The 19248-nt window shown below is 46.3% G+C and overlaps 1 protein-coding gene across 11 annotated transcripts in view; it reads right to left on the reverse strand.

Annotated features, from left to right (window-relative positions):
• The window catches only part of HDAC4 (histone deacetylase 4), a 238318-nt gene that overhangs the window by 104033 nt on the left and 115037 nt on the right, over positions 1 to 19248 (reverse strand). For all 11 annotated transcript variants that reach the window (XM_079781863.1, XM_079781868.1, XM_079781860.1 and 8 more), the window contains one exon: positions 16726 to 16797. In XM_079781863.1, the coding sequence (XP_079637989.1) occupies positions 16726 to 16797 (72 nt within the window). The remainder of the gene's footprint in view (positions 1 to 16725; positions 16798 to 19248) is intronic.

Consider the following 19248-nt stretch of genomic DNA (forward strand, 5'->3'; position numbering starts at 1 on the left):
GATCAGTAATACTAAGGAGATCAGGTTGGGTGGGGCCACTGTGATGTTGGCTCACGGGACATGCACTGGAGAACTGGCTCCCCACATGTCCACAGAGTGGGCCAGAGCACAGGGCAGTGATGGTAGGTGGACTCTGGCTCCGCTGTGAGTTCACATCCAGCCACTGACCTGGCCTTGATTTTCCTCCATCATTCGAGTAATATGACAAGTGCCGGCACGTGGCGGGTGCTAAGTGTGTGACCTAGTGTCCATCTGGGACCAGGACACAGGCTCCAACCCAGACTCATTGTCATGGGGTCCTTGCAAACGGGCAGAAAGAGAGTTCAGGAGGGGCTGGCACCTCTTCCGAGGCAACCAAGCTGAGCCCACCTTCCCTCAGGTGCTCCTGAACCCTCTTCCCCAAAATGTGGGCCCAGAAAACACTTTTTACTCTGAGGGTGGTGAACAGGGCAATCAGAAAGCTGGTGGTCAGGGCGCCGGCTGAGAGCCCCAGGAGAGTGCCAGCTGACCCTTGGTGTGCGTGTTTGACAGCTGAAGATAGAGCTGTGGACAAGTTGTACAAGGAAAGGCTGGCCCCAACCTCTGGAGAGACGCAAATATTCCAGAAGACAAGCCCCAATCTCATTCCGTCTGGGTACCAACAACTCTGCAGACCTCAGGACAACCAGTACTGCCTTGGAGCATCCAGCCTCTCAGGTAACTCAGCCTTCTAGAAGCTTCCAGGGGCTCCCAGAAGCACTGCCTCCCATGAGCTCCCCGCATCAGAAGTAGAGGAAGGGAGGAGAGAGAAGCTTCGGTCAGGTCCTGGCCTGGTGTCCAGGGACCACCTGCAGGCACAAAGCCCTGGGCCTTCCCTTTACCAGGTGGAGCCAGTACACCTCCAGCACCCCACTGACCCTGCTGTTCCCAAAGCAGACACAGCTAGGGGCCAGCAAGCACGGGGAGGGTGGACACAGCCGGGCTGGGGCACTTCACCAGCAAAGGAAGCACCTCATTGGCTGTTGTGGGGAGGCAGCAGTGGCAGGAGACCTGGGAAGATACCTCTCCTGTCATAGAGCAACACTTCCCTTACAGCAGTGGTCGGCAAACTCATTAGTCAACAGAGCGGCAAATCGTGGCTTGCGAGCCGCAGTTTGCCGACCACTGCCTTATAGTAATAAAATGATTCCTGGCAAAACCAACTGTAGGTTCCTATAGGAGTAAAGAGAGAAACATAGATCTGGGGAAAATCCATCCTATACTTTAACCAGAAGTGGGTAAGTCTGACTGGAAAACACAGGATTGGGGGGTCCACTTCAGGACCCCGGCGGGAGGACCAGCAGCCCCGCTTCCCTGTCCTGATCTTACAAATCAACACAGTTCGTCAGGTTTTCAGGCTGAAATCCCGTTGAACTGAGACAGACCCAGAGGTTGATAGACAAACAGCTCGGGCTTCATTGTCCCACCACTGTCTTCTTTAAAAAATATATATTTTATTGATTTTTTTACAGAGAGGAGGGGAGAGGGATAGAGAGCTAGAAACATTGGATGAGAGAGAAACATCGATCAACTGCCTCCTGCACACTCCCTACTGGGGATATGCCCGCAACCAAGGTACATGTCCTTGACTGGAATCGAACCTGGGACCCTTCAGTCCGTAGGCCGACACTCCATCCACTGAGCGTCAGGGCCACTGTCTTCTTCAAAGGCACATGGTCACTGCTTAGAGCACAGAGGCACAGACATGGGGACGAAGAGAAAAGACAAAGGCCCACTCCCCATCTTCACTAGCTATGGCTTTGCCGAGGCAGCTTTGTGATCAGATTTGTGTGTCACCTCCAAGCCCCAGGAGCCAATCTAAACCCTGAAGGGAGCAGCCCTTCTGTGCCAAGGTCACCTTTGACAGGCCCCACGCCATCAACAAAGAGCAGAAGGCACCCACCTGCCCATCGCCCACTTGCCTGGCCTCCTGCTTTGCAAACCTGCTGAACTCACAGCAGCAAAGGTAATGGGTCCCTTAGGTACAGACAGACACGAAACCAAACTGGAAGTCTCAACATCAGGTGATACAAATAGGACCCAGAAGCATGAAATAATAAATATTCATTACAGATACCCATGCATACCAATATATATAGATATCACAGAGATTTAAAATATTTTTAAATGACCTTTAGGCCAATCAATATTAAAACCCATATAAATTAAACACATTTCTAAAAAAATATATAACTTTCCCAAGTTGACAAAAATATAGAGTAATCCTTAATCATAAATTAAATTGAATCAATAGTTTAAAATATTTCCACAAAGATCATATTAGAGACAGTATTATCAACCTTTCAACTAACTGATCATTCAATTAAAAAGAAAAACTACACACACCTGAAAGAGCACAAAAAAGTAAAGCACACTCCTGAGCTCATTTTAAGAGGCCAGTATAACCCTTATTACAAAAACCAGATAAAGACAGTGTAAGAAAGAAAAATTATACTCAGTCATGGCAGAGCTACAAAAATCCCAGGTAATTTATTAGCAAGCTTAATCTAGCAGTCTATAAAAAAGATAACAGACCAAGGTAAGTGGCATTTTAACTTAAGAAATGCAACACATTTCTATATAGAACATCTGTAAATGTAATTCACTACACTAGTAATGATCACCTAAATAATGAAAACAAGCATATTATAAAACCCAACAACTATTCATTATAAAAAATAAGAGACTTTCTTTAACCTAAAAAAGAGCATCTATAAAAAAACTCACAGCAAATACTGCTTTTAATAGTGAACCTCGAAAAAGACAAGATTCCAGCCACCCCAGGAGCTAGCTATGGTATAATAACACAAGCAAAAAGGGAGAAACAGAATCACCGTGACTCTCAGACTCTCTGATTGCCAATATAGAGCTCTTCCCCACCAAAAAAAAAAAAAAAGGAGAAAAAAAAAAGAAAAATAAGTTACAGAGAACTTAATAGAACTAAGGAGAACTAATGAGGTTCTGGAAAAGAAAACACTAAAAAACAAACTGTATGTCAATATAATGCAACACATAGAAAACCTAATATTTTTTAAAAACTACAAAGTACCAACAATTAAATATAACAGAAGATAGGAGACACTTTTTATGAATAGAAACTATAAAAGATGTTGACAAATATTTTAAATGACTAAATTAAATGAACAGAAAGACCACATTCAAAAACAAGAAGAGTTGCTTTCAGAAGGATATCAAGTCTCTCCAAACTGGTCTGCAGATCCAATGCAGAGTAGTTCATGAACTTGACAAAGTGATTGTCAAACTGTAATTGACCCCTGAACCCCATGGGAGTTAGGGACACCGACCAGCCAGGCAGTTAAAATCCACACATAACTTAAGTGGGCCCTCCACATACACGGATTAGTTTGATGGTTCATATGGAATAATAAACCCAGAGCCCCCAAGATGCTCCTAAAGAAGGTGGTAATAGGTCCTGTGCAGATAACCAGAGCTAAAGTATTTAACATTTATGTTTATGAAAAGATGGAATTCATCCCCATTCACACCATGGACCAAAATTAATCCTGCATGGAATAAGACTCAAATGTAACCAGCAAAATTTAAAAATCTTTAAAGGACACTATTTGAAAATATCCTCATGACCTTTCAAAGAAATACACAAAATGCAAAAAGTGCTTACCATAAAAGACAAAACTGATCAATTTGACTACGTTTTCATTAAGAATTTCTGTTCATTAGACATTATTTGTAAGTGGAAGACTGAGACGTGGAGAAGATGGTCAACACCACACGTAACTGAAAGTACTGACAGAGAACTTGTATCTATAATACATGAGTAACTTCTACAGACCAGGACCAAAAAGACCAAAGAAAATGGACAAAAATGTGAATAGGCTTTTCAAAGAAGAAGGGCTCTTAAGGCAAGAAAATATAGGCTAAAACCCAGGCCACACTAGTAGTTAAGGAAAGCCAGTCAGACCAGCATTGAGTCCTGAGATTACACCCTTTCCGCTCCCAAGTCACCAGGTGTTGGAGAGTCTGTGGGGCAGCCAGTGGGGCAGGTAGCAGTGTAAATGAGAATGGACCTTCTGGAAATCACTGACTTTCTTTTCTCAAGCTGAATCATGGTTCTAGGGCCCAGCAACTCCACACTAGGAATATCCAAACTTGAAAAACCTCTGGGAGTGAATCTGAGAGTGGGGCAAGAACAGTTGTTAAAGCAGGGCTCGCTGGAAGCTGCCAAGTAGCCACCACAGATCCACAGATCCTGCAGGAGATTAAGAGTATGTAACTGTGTTTAGCATGAAAACGATGTGAGAGAATCTTAGAAACAATATTGAAGCAGGGGGTGGGAGCAGGGGCTGCAGAACACTCTATCAGTAACACACACTTTAAAAAAGCTCAAAAAAAGTGAAACAAAACAGGATTCTATTTAAGGAACCATAAATATATGGCAAACTAGTTGGTTTTTTTTTGTTTGATTTAAAAAGCAAGTGAAAGACAAAATTGAGAACAGAGTTTATGTTAACGACAAGGGGTTGACCACACACCCTGGAATTCACTGCAAGGTCTGTGAGCAAAAGGGCTGAGAGCCAAATCCACCCAGGGAAATATCTCGCTCCACTTTTCACCAAACGTGACTCATTTGTTATTGGAAGTTCCTCTGATGATAAGAACGGAAGGACAGTTCGACATTCTACCAGATTCTTATAAGAGAGTGCAGCATGTCTAGTAAGAACACTGACACCAATGTTCCCAGCGTGGGACTGGGACCTGGAAGGGGCTGGGGCAGGGTACTTGACCCTCCCCAGGGGGACCAGCCCTGCCCTAGCACCCTGGAAGAAGGAACAAGAAGAGGTAGCATCCCTCACCTGCCTGGGCAGCAGGAGCATCTGCTGCACAAAGCCCATCATGGAACTTTCAACTCATTCCACAATACCAACTGCCACTTATATTTAGACAGGTCACCAAAAACGGGGCAGGTCCTGGCTTACTCAGACTATCTATACATGTCCTGAGAGAGGATACACAGAATCTTGACGATTGCCTCCAAGGAGGCAGAAACACGAGCACAAGAGAAAACCTCCTGCTCACAAAGTCACTTGAGTTCCACTTTAAATTGACCTACTTAAAACCAATTTTAAATGAAAATTTCTGACATAAGGAAATAAATATATTTTTCCTTCTATGTAACTTTTTAATGGTAGAAACACAGACTTGGTGCCCTTACGACACGATACCTCTCAAGAATGTAAATCCCAGAAAGCTGGAATGATTAAGCAAAACGCAGTGTTCCCAGCCTGTTCCTTCCCCCAGAGTGCTTCAGTCCCCAGGATGGGCCAGGCCCTACAACCACCCTGAACAAGGTGTTCATTGAGGGGGAAGGAGTCAATAGGCTGAGTTTTATCTTGAGATAAAAGAAACTGCCATTTCAATGACATCTGCATTTGAAACCACCATTTTCAAGTTACTTTGCTTAACCAGCCAACTTGAGGAACTCCAATTCTTGGGGCATTGTCTGAGGAAGGACTGTGGTCTCCAGCCCCAATTATTCATCAGCTAAAGCTGCAAAGACATCCTTACGCTATGTGAGACATTCCCTCAAATCTAGCACCTAAAAATATCTCAGAGGACTTACATAGCTGCTCTTGCCTCTTCTTTAACAAGCAAACAAAACCCCAAAACAAACAAAAGGCAGAGGTAATTGCACCCCTAACAGGCCTAACACTTAATAAAATCATTTCGCTGAGTATAGGGCCATTTGACATAAAATCTCCCTTATAAGTGAAAAACGATCTTAAAGACTTCTGAGAGTTCCTAACATGAGCGATGAAGATGTGGAAAGGACAATTCTGGTGTCATGAAGATTTTAATTCTGAAGCCCAGTGTTTTTAAGAAGAAATGGATAAGAGTGATGGTGAATTGGAGTGTTTAAATGTCTAGAGTGTTACTAGGAGTCCAATGAGGCTTCCCTGTCAATTCTGAAAGTGCAGTCTCCAAGGTCTGCACACCCAATGCCTTCTGCTGAGCTGAGGGGGTGCCTCACTCTTCACACTCAAGGGGTGGCTTGTTGGAGGAACATGGCTAATGGGACTTACTCGGCTCCCTCCAAAAACTCTACTCTAAGGGCAATAAGAAAATAACAAAGTCTTTCCCAAAAACTGATCACCCAGGAGATAATAGCCATAGAATCCTGGAAGTTGGTAAGTGGCCAGCAGAGCAGAGCACAGAATGGGTGCTGCTGATACATTAGAAGTGAGGGCTGTGGGTGGGAAGTCTGTGCCCTAGGGAGGAGCTGAACAGGTACTCTCTGGTGAAAGGTGTATGCCAAGAGAAAAAGACAACAGGTCATGGCATCTGGGACCCTACAAAATGAAGAGGCCCTGCCCATCAGCAGCCCAGCCAGCTTCTTAGAGACTTACTCCCACACTAGCCTGACATTCAGGAAAGCTCCTAACGTGACAAAAGAGAGACAAATCCAAACGTGTGCCACCTGCTGAGCCCCTTCCCCTTCCCCCTGAAAACACAAGGATATAGGTATTGTTCTCTAGGGTCCCCCAGAACCTGAAAGGTGCCAGAACAGGGAGGTGGCCCTTGATGCTGCAGGAGAGAGGGCAGGTGCAAGGAGGTTCCACACACATTTAATAACTTTACTAAGGTACACTCTGCATTTCACCCTCTTCAATGATTTTTTTAGTAAATTTACCAAGTTGCACAATCACCACTAAGAATAAGTTTTGGAACATTTTCATCACTAAAATGGGATCAACCCTTGTGCACTTATCTTAGGGGCAGCAGATGGCATTTGCTAACTGGATCAATGTGCAGGAGAAAGGGCACAGAATGAAGGTACCACTGAATCCATGGAGGCTGTGAGAAGAGCAGGTTTGCAGGGAGACATCGAGAATCCGGTTTCAGGCACATCAAGTCTGAGATGTTTAGTAAATGCCCAGGTGGGCATCCAGAAAAGCAGAGAGCTCTGGGATCTGGAATTCAGGAGGATCCAGGTTGGAGCTGTAAATGTGAACTGCAGCAGATCCAGGTTGTTTCTGAGTTATGATATGGTGGGAGGGGACCACTGAGATCCCTTAGGGATGAGTCAACAAGAATGAGCAGCCATCCAAGGACAGTCCTGGGGATGTCCCAACGCTAAGAAGTAGGAGAGATGAGAAAGACATGTCAAGGAGCTGAGGACCAGTGTCAAGGGCAGTGGCCAGGCACTAAGAGCATGTGGTCTTGAGACAAGGTGCTAGAAGAGGGTGATCCACTTGGTCAACGTTGGGAAGAGGCCACCAAGATGAGGGTGGGGAGCCAGAGAAAACTGGCATCTGTTAGATGCTGCAAGACCACCAGGTAGGTGGCACTTGCAGCCGAATGGCACCACTCATCTCACCTGGAAACAACTGCAGACAGCATCAGAGATCAATGCCAACCTCCCGGAATCTGGAGGGGGTAAGGGCTCAAGGCAGGTGAAGCTCAAGAGGCAGAGAGATGAAGTACCAGTCTGGACCCCCATCTTCCTTCTCCAGACCAACACCACCAAGGGCGGCGACTCTAGGAGACACCTCACTGCAAATGCCAGAACCAATACAGGAACAAGAACAAAAGCCCCAAAGTAGCCCAGCCCCAGCAGTGGGACACATGGAAACAGAAGAGCTGCCACATCCACATGCCAATGTTCTTTAGGATCACTTCAAATGTATGATCAACTCAAACCTCATGTTCAGCCACAGTGCTCCCTGGTGGAGAGCCATCTTCACTCCACCCACACTACTTGGTTTGATTCTCTTCAGGTCACAGTGTTTTTTTTAAAGTCTTATTAAATGACAAGCTGAAATTACTGAAGTTATACAGGATTTTAAGAAACAAACCTTTTCTTAACAGACCACTTAAATGGTTTTTTAAATCAGAATAATATGCTATATACACTATGCAGAAAGCTTTACTCAAAAACGTGTTCCAAATCTGATTCCACAGAAAATAGTTACTTCTGATGCATAGATGTAGGTCTGCACAGCTGTCTCCCGTGGGCTCTGAGGTCCCTCTACACAAGGCATCAGGAAGCTGCCCCGCCCCAGCAGCTCCAACTCAGAGACACGTGCAGCACCATACTTGAATTCTCCCACTGTCAAGACAGCTCTGGTGTTGTCATGGCATCATGTGCAAACACTCCTGTGTGTGGCTGGACATGCTAGGGTCAATCTGAGGGAACAGAGTCATCTGCATGCACCCTGTACCATGAATGGACCGATGAAGCAAGTGCTTTATCCCCCATTCCCGAGTTCAGAATCATCCTTAAAGCTCTTTAAAAACCCTTTTAATGTTTCTAATTTTTTTTTTGTATCCCTTAAGAAGAAATACTGTGTTTTGGAAATATCTGCAAGCTCAAATTGAGCAACAGCTGTAATAAAATCCTGGCACACAGTGGGGAACTTGGCTTTCAAAAAGTGCACAAATGTATTTCCCAGAAACTATAAATAGAACCCAAAATGGTGAAACCTGCTTTAAGTTCTCAGCTGACTAAAAACGAGCCTGACCTCCAGAAATAAGTGACAGAGCAATCCACGTGGGACTTTGCTATCATACCTTTATAAATAAGGTGTTATTAGACAAGAACTCTAATGTTATACAATTACAATGCAAAGGCAATAAGATAGAAGCATAAAAAGAAACCTAACGTTCTACTACTCAGCACTTCGTACAAGAGCTGCACTGTATTACTGACTTCAGTCCTCACAGCTCAGGAAGCGGTGACCAGACCACATTTGGGAAAACCCAGGCTGGTGAGTTGTTAGCAGTTCGCCCAGGGCATCAGCCAGTAAGTATTGACCCCTGGATTTAAATCTGGTCACACCCACTAAAACATCTGCTTCCACCCCTGCAGCCCTACACCTGGGTTTAGCTGTGCTCACACCTCTAGGTTACTCTCTGAAAGCCGTTTTGATTGCCCTAAACTCATTGGATAAAAATACATTATCTAAAAATTAAAATAGTACCAGTGGTCTAGGAAGGCCACAAATCTCATGTGCAATTGTCCTTGCCACTTCAGTTACATAAGATCAAGTTTACATAATACAAAAAACACATTTCAGAATTTCCTTCTTAGCAACCTCCAAACGTTTGGTTATGTATTTTACCTAACAGCTGGATTGTAGTAGGAACCAATATTACTTAATAGTAACAGCTGAAATATTTAAAAATAGAAGGTGTTTCTTCCACTTGGTGGAGAGAGAAGACAGGGCAGCAAAGAGGCCAACCTGAAGCAGCGCTGCATTTCTTGGGAAGCTGGTCTCTTCCAGCGCAGGGTGGGGATGCGGCCGCCCTTCTGGCCAGCAATAAGCATTCCACCTGGGCTTTCTGGAAACCAACTTGCCCCGCTGGACCTCAAATGTCCAATAGGGAAAGCAGCCTCTTTCAAGGGCTTGGTTGGTCATGGGGGTGTGGGGTGCAGGAAAATCCAACAAGCAGTTGGAAATGTGGGACTGCAGTGTGTGTTGGGGTGGGGGAACAGGGATTAGGTTCAGTCTAGAAGAAACACCTGGGACACTTGTTTAAAATTCACTGTGTAAGCTTGGTAAAGTTACCTGGCCTCAAGCAGCAGCCTCAGGTACCTACCCTGCAGGCCCCTCAGGAAGAATGAAAGGCCGGGGAATGCCGGCGGGCAGCACTTGGAGGTACCATTGCTGTCCTTATTGCCATCACCACCGTAATTATCAGTGACCCAGGGCTATGATGCTGAGCTCTCCCACCTCAGGTATGGGGCTGCTCCTACAGGTAGACACACAAAACAGAGATCCGGACAAGATACCTCTGCTGAGAAACAGTGAGACTCTGTAAAGTATGAGTTGGTAGAAAATGCATTGGTAACTCTAAACATTATCTTTTTAAAAAATTATACACAATGTCTACACTATAGATGTTGCATGGAGGTCTGTTTCCTTGGCAGATTTCATTTCCATACCATCTTTATGCCACTGACTCCCAATGTTAAGCCCCCTGCCTCGGCCCCCCTCCTAACTTGGGGCTCATGTTCACAACTGCCTACTCAGCATCACTAATGGGCATAACTTTTCAACAATCCACATGTCCAACACTAGCCCTCACTTCCCCCCAAGGCCAGCTTCATCCATGTTCTCCACTGTGATTCATGGCAACTCTGCCTCCAGATGCTCCAATCTCAAATTCTAGTCACTCCACGAGGGTTTCCCTCCCAGCCTACCTATAGCCTCAGTGAATCCTATCTAACATGTGTAGAATCATAGTGGTTCTTACCACTGTCTCCACCAGGCTCCCTGTCCCTCACCTGCCCCATGTGTCCAGCAGTCATTCTCTGTAGCACAAGGCCGGTGGGTCACTCCACTCAGAACCTCTAGAAGCTCCCCATTCACTCAAAGGCAAAGTCTCATTGCTGAAGATGGCCTGCATGTCCCTCTGTGACCAGCCAGAGCCTGGAGCAGGGATTCACCAGTCACATGCTCATACTCCTCTCCTGCCTCCTGACTATCCCAGGCACCTCACCCCTGCCAGATCCAACCTGCAGCTCCTTCTCAGCCAGCTCCCCCCACTCTGCTTCCTTGCCACAGTTTACTAATTGTATTTATTCAATGTCCTCTTCCCCTGGTACATCATGAGCTCCACAAACATGGAGATGTTTCATTCATAAGTTTATGTGTGCCAAGGGCAGTAACTGGCACCTAGAAGGCCCAACTACCATAAATGACTGAGTCAATGAATGAACGAAGGAGCCTGACGGATCAACAGTGAGGCCTCCCTTGGCCACTTCATTGAAAATCGCAGCAACGGACCACACAAGAGTTCCATCTGTCCCAGTTGCTTTTTTCTCCATAGCCCTTATCATCTTCTCACATCTGATGTTCTGCATAATTTACTACAACAATGACTGAATTAATGAGCATATTTAGGACCCAGCATTAAACTAGAGAACTTAACTCTCTCACACATATGATGCAGATTCATAAAAAAAATGGCCACAAAGTCTCAACAAATTCAAAGGCTTAGTCACTCCCAACCATAATATAGTAAACTGTAATTCAATAGCAAAGAGATTACTTGAAAAACTTCATACCTTCAGATAAAAAACACTTCTAAATATCTCATTAAAAAAAAAAAAAGGAACTATCAAAAAGGCTTCAGAAACAGGGACCTTTCCCAAAAAGATGACATTTTAACCTCCTAGATGGCAGGTTGTGGGTGTGACTGAAACGTTAGTACAACCACAGAAAAGGAAAATCGTCTCAATTGGATAATACCAAGAGAACAGGGACAAGAGTTAACATCTCTCCCTACTCCTAGCTGGACACATTTAGACTTCGTTTCCAGGGTCCCTGCTTCCAGGGACATTTCATGCACACCCCATAGCCCTAAAGTGTAGGACACAACGCTCGCTGGTAATGAAAGAAGGGATAAAAAGAAAAAGCGCACTTTCCCCGCAATTGGTGTCACAGCGATGCACATCCCCAGACACATTCTGTCCACTGGGGGCACTTGTTTAAGGCACAAACAAAACAGAATTCAAAACAGGATGTTGAAAAAACATCCTTTCCTCCACCTAATAATCACGTATGTCCCAAGAGGACGTGAAAGGACCTTTGGGTCAGACCTTAGGGTCACTGCCAGAGGGCAAATATCATGCACTTCACAACTACGCTGAGGTCACCACCCCTCAGCTGAGGACAGGAGCCTGGGGTGAGAGCTGGTGGCACCCAGCAAACACACCTATCCCCGCCACCTGCAGTCACCTTGGCCTCTTCGCTGGCCCATCCACCAGGAGGGCAGCCATCAGGAGGAAGACTGCAGTCGGCCAGGTGTCATGTCCAGGTACTGCATGACACCCTACACCTGGGCAGCGGACACAAGGGGGTTTCTGGCTTGTAGGTACAGCTACATTTAATATTCAGTAGGTTCAGGTGCTTGACTAAGAAAGCAGCACGCCTGTAACTTCACAGAACAGAGCAGTGGGAGAAGAATGAAGTGGACGGAAGCCTCCAGGGGGACTCTCAACAAAACTCTAAGCACTATATAGTTGCTGGGCTTCCCTGCATTGCCCAGTGTTTGCTTCGTTTTAAATAGTGAGTCCTAGGTGTCATCACAAAGGCTTCTGGACTGGCGAAGGCAAGGGGGGAGAGACAGTCACACTGGAGAAAGCAGCAGAGCCAGCAGCTGGGGTGGGCAGACCTGAGGGCACCAGAAACACAAGAGGGGAAAGCTTTGCACAGCCATGGACACCTGCTTTGCTTCCTGGTCACCTGAGGCCTCTGCCAGGCTGAGCAGCCACCAGATGCTAGAGAGGCACCCAGGCTCAGAGCACAGGCCACCTGCTCAAAGCCATGCAACCAATTAGAGGCAGGTGGACCCTGCTTCCCCAGGTCTGCTGGCTCCCTGGCTTTGCCACAGCTCAGCTAGGCCCAACCCTGACCCTTCACTCACAGACCAAGGGTGGGGTGTAGGTGGGGGGAAATAGAGTATTCCCCAATGGAGCTAGGAGGGGAGAAATAGGGCAGAAAGATATAGTCTATCTTTGTGCCACAGGAGAGACTGTTCCTGGCACCACAGCACTTCCAGAAACAGCAACTGCCCGTAGGAACTCTCGATCAGGAAGGGCTGGACAAGGGGTGTTTGACACGTGTAGGCTGGAAAGGTCACACCTTTTACAGACCCTGAGAGGGGATGAACCTTCAAAGGTGAGTGCAAATTGGGATCTGAGGGTTCCTCAGCACCACACCCAATGAAGAGGCGGCAGTCGAGCAGCGCCCTCTGGTCTAGAGCTGTTCTTGCCTATAAGTTCACCTGTTCCCCAAAGTGAATTAGGCATTTCCAAAAACTCATGAACGCACCCTCCACAGACAAAACTACAGGCAGTCCTCAGGTTACGTTGGACTCAACGTACACCGTTTCGTGGTTACGTCACCATCTCCCACATATTTATTTTTTAAGTTCCTTCATTTCGACATATGTACATAGGTGCTTTGCGTTTTTTATTATTTACTGTATTTACCACAAGTAAAGGTCAGGAGTTGTTATCTTTCTTTTAAATGTTTTTTACTGTTTCACATCATTACTGCTGTGTATGTGCTCCACGTGAGTGACGTAGGTACTTATGTAGGTGGGTTCCGACTTACGGCGAAAACTGTAGGAATGGATCTCCAACGTAACCTGAGGACCTACTGTATAATTACACTCGGGTTTTACAGTATGTGCACTACACACTCATAAACCAGTCTTTAATTCATGGCTGCTCACAAAGCCCCTCCGGCAAACTTAGTGGAGGGAAGGGGAACATTCTCAACATTTGTTTAAGTAAATCAAACTGTGTGAACTGTTTTCCAGTTTTCCAGACGGCTAGATTTTACTTTGATATCTTTTTGTTCTATGTTTCATTTTTACTCCAAAATTTAAAACAAATAAGCAAACAGGAAAGCACCACAGATAGCCTGTCACCCTGGTGCACATGCTCCTTTAGTCTACAGACGTGTACTGTGTGTCCACTTTACCCACAAGCCTCCTACTGTGTGCCCAAAAGCCACCACTGCATGAAGCTCTTTACTGGGTGACAGTTCCTTCAGCTAGAAGGAAATGACAGCTCAGGGAGTCAAGCCTGGCACTAAAACGAGGAAACCAGAGAGAGCTCTCTCCTTCCCACCACCCTGCCTGTTACTTCAGCAGGAAAAGCCCTTAGGAGCCACCAAAGGTGGCCATTAATCCTCTATTGTGCCCCATCCAGAACCCAGGAGTATCAAGTGAGAAGCTTTCCAGCTAAGGCTCTGTCCCCAGGGCATCTGTTTACTAGGTATATTAATAGCTTCCAAGGCCAATGGAGGAAGGTTGTCCAAGCTTTCCCTGAGGCCACAGGTCTCCTATCTGTACCTGTGTGCAGGCTCCTCAGCAAACCAAACAATAGCAAAACGTGCCTGGGAGGCGACAAAGACTCCTGAAGCCAGCTAACCTCAAACAGTTCCTGTTCAAAAACGCAACAGGAATGTCAAGAAATTCAATAACCCCTTTGACAGAGTGGTGGTCAAATATCCTATAAGATTTGGGAATCCACAGCTAAAACCTCACTTTTTAAAAATTAGTTTAGATAAGTTCTCTAGAGTTTCTGTAGTTTCTTTAAAATTCCAGAATTTTCTTTTAAAAATTCCACCTTTGTTATAGAGCTTGAACAGAAACCTTCTAAACTCTGACAGGAGCAGGAGTTAGCGGGAACATGTGTGGAGGGCACTGGACCTCCGTGTTGGACCTGAGCAACCTGCACAAGATACTCTTCTCTGGTGCAGCCCATCCAAGAGTCAGCCACCACGTCCCCTTCTGGTGCCAAGGCTCAGACCATGTTCTAAGGCTGTCTTTCCCCAGAAGCACACCTGGAAAGCAGAGATGGGTCCCTGCCCCATACTTTATATGCCTGGAAGGAGCCCGCCTTCCTTCCAGCAAAGCTGCTGTAAGGATCAGTGAAAGGATGGATGAAACCTCCAGCCTAATGTCTGGTTACAGCAGCACCTCTGGTATGCATCCTGCTGCCATTGAGGCTCTGTTCTTCTCCACAGTGTCCTGGACAGCCCAGCCTCCTCCTGGAACCCCTCACTCAATCAGACTGGTGAGTGTCTACACTGTCTCAAGCTTGTCTTCCCGTTCTAAAAAGCAACATCCCACACATTCAGTATAATGTCTCTTTTTTATTATAAACATGGTTACTTTTATAATTAAGAAAAAATGTATTTTACTTAAAAAAATTATGATTCAGAAACAAATGACTTAACTGTTTTTAAGTCCCCTATAATCCCAACACATGACACAGGTGGCATGTAATCCCGAACATGTCAGCTCTCCTAGGTAACCATCTGTCACCTTCTCCTGTCCCCAAACTCAGCATGTCTCCCCACCTAACTCTGAGCTGATGACCTGGCATCCACAGGACACCCACCCAGCTACCATGTCTGTGCCCCAAGTCCCCACTGGGAAGGAAGACAACAAATGACCTTTGGGAAGGGAGTAGCCTTGCCCATGACGTGCCATTCACTTCTTTAAAATCCAGGAAATAGATGCTACCTTAAAAGTAATAATAATCGGATATCTGTTATAATACAGTTGTACACACAGGATTATATGTTTTCCCTCTTTTATGATAGCACTAGTTTATAATAAAAAAGTTTAATAAAACAAGGAAAAAGAGCAATAGGAACAGAAGGGTATTCTTCACACATAAGAAGTTAAGGAGAAGGGGAAGAATGAGAATTAAACCCTCTGCCCAAACTGAAGTCCAAGGTCTGTCTCCACAGGAAGCAGGAGTTGGCCCCACATCAGATCTCAGCCACAGGACTGCTTCCCAAACCAGAAGGTCCATTTGAAGCCCATTTCTTCCTGCTCACGCGAACATGACCCACATTTACCACCTTCTCATGGTCTGTACAGCCACTGAAAATCTCTTCCTCCGTCCCATACCTGGTGGGCACCAGGAAGTTGTCTCAAAATGCCCAAGTGCACAAGGACTCGGTGTTTAAACAAAGGAAATACAGAGAGTGGGAATCAGCATTGCTAAAGCAAGCATCTTCATCAGCCATCTGAAAGTACCCCCCACCCTGGGTCCTGAGGTAAAAAGTACACTGCTTGGTAGGTGGGGAGGATATACTTGGGAGTGCAGAAGAGAAGAGGCCAGCACCCCCACAGGGCCCGAGCGCTGTGCCCTGGAACAAGCGCCTTCGAGGAGCACTGCAGAGAAACAGCCTAGGTCTGTGCTTGAGGAAAGGCCAACGGCGATCCTTGGCAGACCTCAGCATCGCCCTGCACAGAAAGAAACCTCTCCTTTGACACAAGGCTTTGCTGCAAGCTTCGTCTTCTTTTTCAGGGGCCTGGGGAAGGTGAGGCCATGAATGTGTGGGTCTGATGGGGGCCAGGGCCAAGGAAAGGTCTGCCACCTCCCTGTCCCAGCCAGCCCTGCTCACAGAGGGAGTGTACAGAGGGGCCACAGGAAGCCTGGGTCCAGGAGGAGCCACAGAGCAAAAACCACAGAGACAGAGGCCTTCAGGACATGGCGAAGGCAAGGGTCCAGCAGCACTGCCCTCAAAGCCCTGGCGGAGCATGTACATGACCGAGCGACAATAGCTCACTCACACCCCAGGACTTCAGTAGGTTAGTTTTCTTTTCAGTAAGGCCAAGCGGCCTGTGAAGAACAAACAGTACCCACTCTGAGCTGAAACTCTGCAGGACATCACACGGGGAGAGATGTTTTACAGAAAAAGGAAAGAAAAAAATTTCCACGGCCATGTAAACTTAGGAAACTTTGCTAAAAGCATACAATTTAGAAATATCATATATGGACTAAAAGATTTATAACCACAGTTGAAGCTTTTTTGTTAAAAAAAAAATCAAAAGTGCTTAGGAAACAATGTCATGGACTCAGTTCACCTCTAGAAAGGCTGGGGCCATGGTCAAAATGTCACCACCAATGGCCCTGTGGCCTCCCCTGGCGTGGAACTTCTGGCCTCAGCTCCAGCTCAGACACAGCCTCTGGCATTACATCAGAGAGGATGGCCCATCTCTGCCACCCAAGTAACATCCAGTCAGTGCCCATTTCATTCCCAGGACGGGCAGCCTATTTTACCCCAGAAAAAGGTCCCCCATCTTCATGGAGCTGGTAACTCCACTCCTTTCTCTCCGTGCTCTCCCAGGAAAGTGAAGTCTCAAAATAGCCTTCAGGTGAGCTGGGCCCCAGGGCTGAGAGTGCTGACTTACCAGTGCTAGACATGTGGTTCACACGGGCTGGGTTTAGCAGCTCCACGGGTTGGTCTCGGCCAGAAAGTCCATCTGCAGGACAGAGAAAGTGTTTGGCTTCAGGAACTGCTTGAATTTCAATGAGAACACTTTACATTCAGAACCTCCACGAAGCAAATCCTCGAAAACAATGATAATGTGTGTGTCCTTCTTACTTTAAAGATGACGGATTTAATTCCATCATGGGTCATTTTTATTGGCTGAATCAGAAAATAAAAGACCCTCGGTAGAATAACCAAAACAGTCCCCAAGTGAAGTTCCCAAACTGGCAAACACCAATTTCTGGCCAAAAATCTGGCTTAGCTGTTTGGTTTACTTCAGTCAGCAACCACATTATACCTACTTGTGTTTATCAGAAGTCAGCCTTCCTGCAGAGACCACAAGCATAAAGACAATAACAACAGAAGAGCTACTCATTCTTGCCCGGCACTAACAAATGGCCTGCGTATTGAGGGAAACAGCCCCCAAGAGGCAGCTTAGCTTAAAGCAGTGGTGGGTATGCGGGCGGGACAGTCGAGGAAACAGATGAAGACACAAACCTTTTAGAAAAATACCTGGCCAGGAACTGACAATGTTTATCAGATGGTTTCTGTTGCATCCCCTTTTAGACTTGGACTGTCTTTAGGAATGATGTCTATATGTGTTCAGGCTACTGCGGAGCTGGGCACAGAGACTGTCCACCACCCAAGCTTGTAGCAGGCTGCATGTAGACAGCCTGAGATTTTCCACATTCTCTCAGAGAGAAAAGAAAGAAAACTCTGGTAAAACTTCCAGGAATCACGCTTCTTTAAAATTAGCTCCTGACAAGTGTGTCAAACGGCCTGCGTGAGAGGCACGTCATTATCCATGACAGTGTGGAAGGTACTTTCCTTACCAACTTAAGGGCGAAAACACAAGTTGCACAGAGCAGCCATCAGGTCCCTGAGGCAGACTTTCAATAATGACAAAAACAAGTAACTTCTGCTCTACTGACTGTCATAAAACATTGCTTTGTATCCAAAATGGATAACATTTTGTGCAGCCTTCACATTTTGTGTTATACAACACCCATGTGTGTCTTTGGAGATGTTAAAAATCTAAGGACAAAATTAGTGACCCAAGAAGGTCTAAAAGGGTGCTCCTGAGAGCTGACGACCATCTGAGGAAGGAAGGCAAGGCGGGTGAGGCCCCCAAACTGCCCTCTGGTATGGCCTGCATGAGCCCCTCAGCACTGCACCATGGGAGAGAGACGGAGCAGCTCTGACTGTGCACCCGCAGGGACAGCAGCTCCTGGGCAGCTCAGAGAACCAAAAGCTGGTATGTGTAGTCTCTCCCACAGTCAGCACCCCCTCCCCAATTCTGGCCATGTGAAGGTATCACAATAGTTATAAGAAAACAGCATATCTGGGGTTAAGACAGTCCACGCTCCCTGAGTCAAGAGAAGGATGGAGGCCACTGAGGCCACCATGCCCAACTACTGAGGGTTTTCTCCTGGAGCACAACCACCCCAAGCTGGCCTGACCACAGAACTGTAAACCTAAGGCTATGAGCACCTTTACTGCCACTCACACAGAGACCTCGAGACAGTGATGGGAAATGGGTCTCAAACCTTTCTCCTGAAAAGAAATTGATTTCATTTATAAGTGAAGTGATTCGTTTTGAAAACTGAAAAATTCAGGAAAGTATATACATATTCTGACTTTTAACCCACTGTGATCACTTCAGAAACACCAAAAGGCACTTCTGAAAACCTGTCCAGCTGCAGCTCCCGAGCTGCAGTCAGAGCCAGGTGCTGGGAGGTACCACCTGTACAGGGCTCCACAGCTGGGCTCTGAGAAAGCAAGGGCTGTTCTCTCTGGCTCCACCAGCCAATACACATCCCTAAACCATCCTCCTCCAGTCACCTCCTCAATGTCCACCCTCAGCTTCCATCTGAGAGAAACGCTAGGATCAGAAGCAGTTAAGACACCCAGACGCCAGCCAGTGTCCTCATTTCACACTGTGGTCCATGGCGCAGCGCAGCATCCAGCTCAGTACAGACCTTCCATGATGTGGGATGAAACTGCTATCTGCCCCAGGCCTAAAGATCTCAGTGCTCGCCACATGAATAAATGATGCCTAATAATACGTTCCTCCACCCACACTAAAGCTGGAAGATGCATTAAACCTCCATGCAATCAATCCCGAGTGTAAGTTAAAGACACGCAGTATCAGAGTATTCAAAAGCTTCACTGTGTGGTTTAAATCACTGTATGGCTGGGCTGAGTCTTGGCTCACCCACCACATTTCCGGGCACTGGCCTAGGGTATGTCATACTGAGTCACCAGAAAATAATCGTATGCGTGAACTAGCTGGCAGCCCACAAAACACTGCCATTGGATAACAGCATGACAGATTCCATACGTAAACTGAAGCCAAGCACAGCGCACGGTGTCAGGGAGAGGGACTGTGCCTGTGCTCAGTACACAGACAGGCTGGGCTGGCTGACATCAAGCAACCTGTACA

Source organism: Cnephaeus nilssonii (genome assembly GCF_951640355.1).
Source record: "Cnephaeus nilssonii genome assembly, chromosome: 10".
Lineage (NCBI taxonomy): Eukaryota > Metazoa > Chordata > Mammalia > Chiroptera > Vespertilionidae > Cnephaeus > Cnephaeus nilssonii.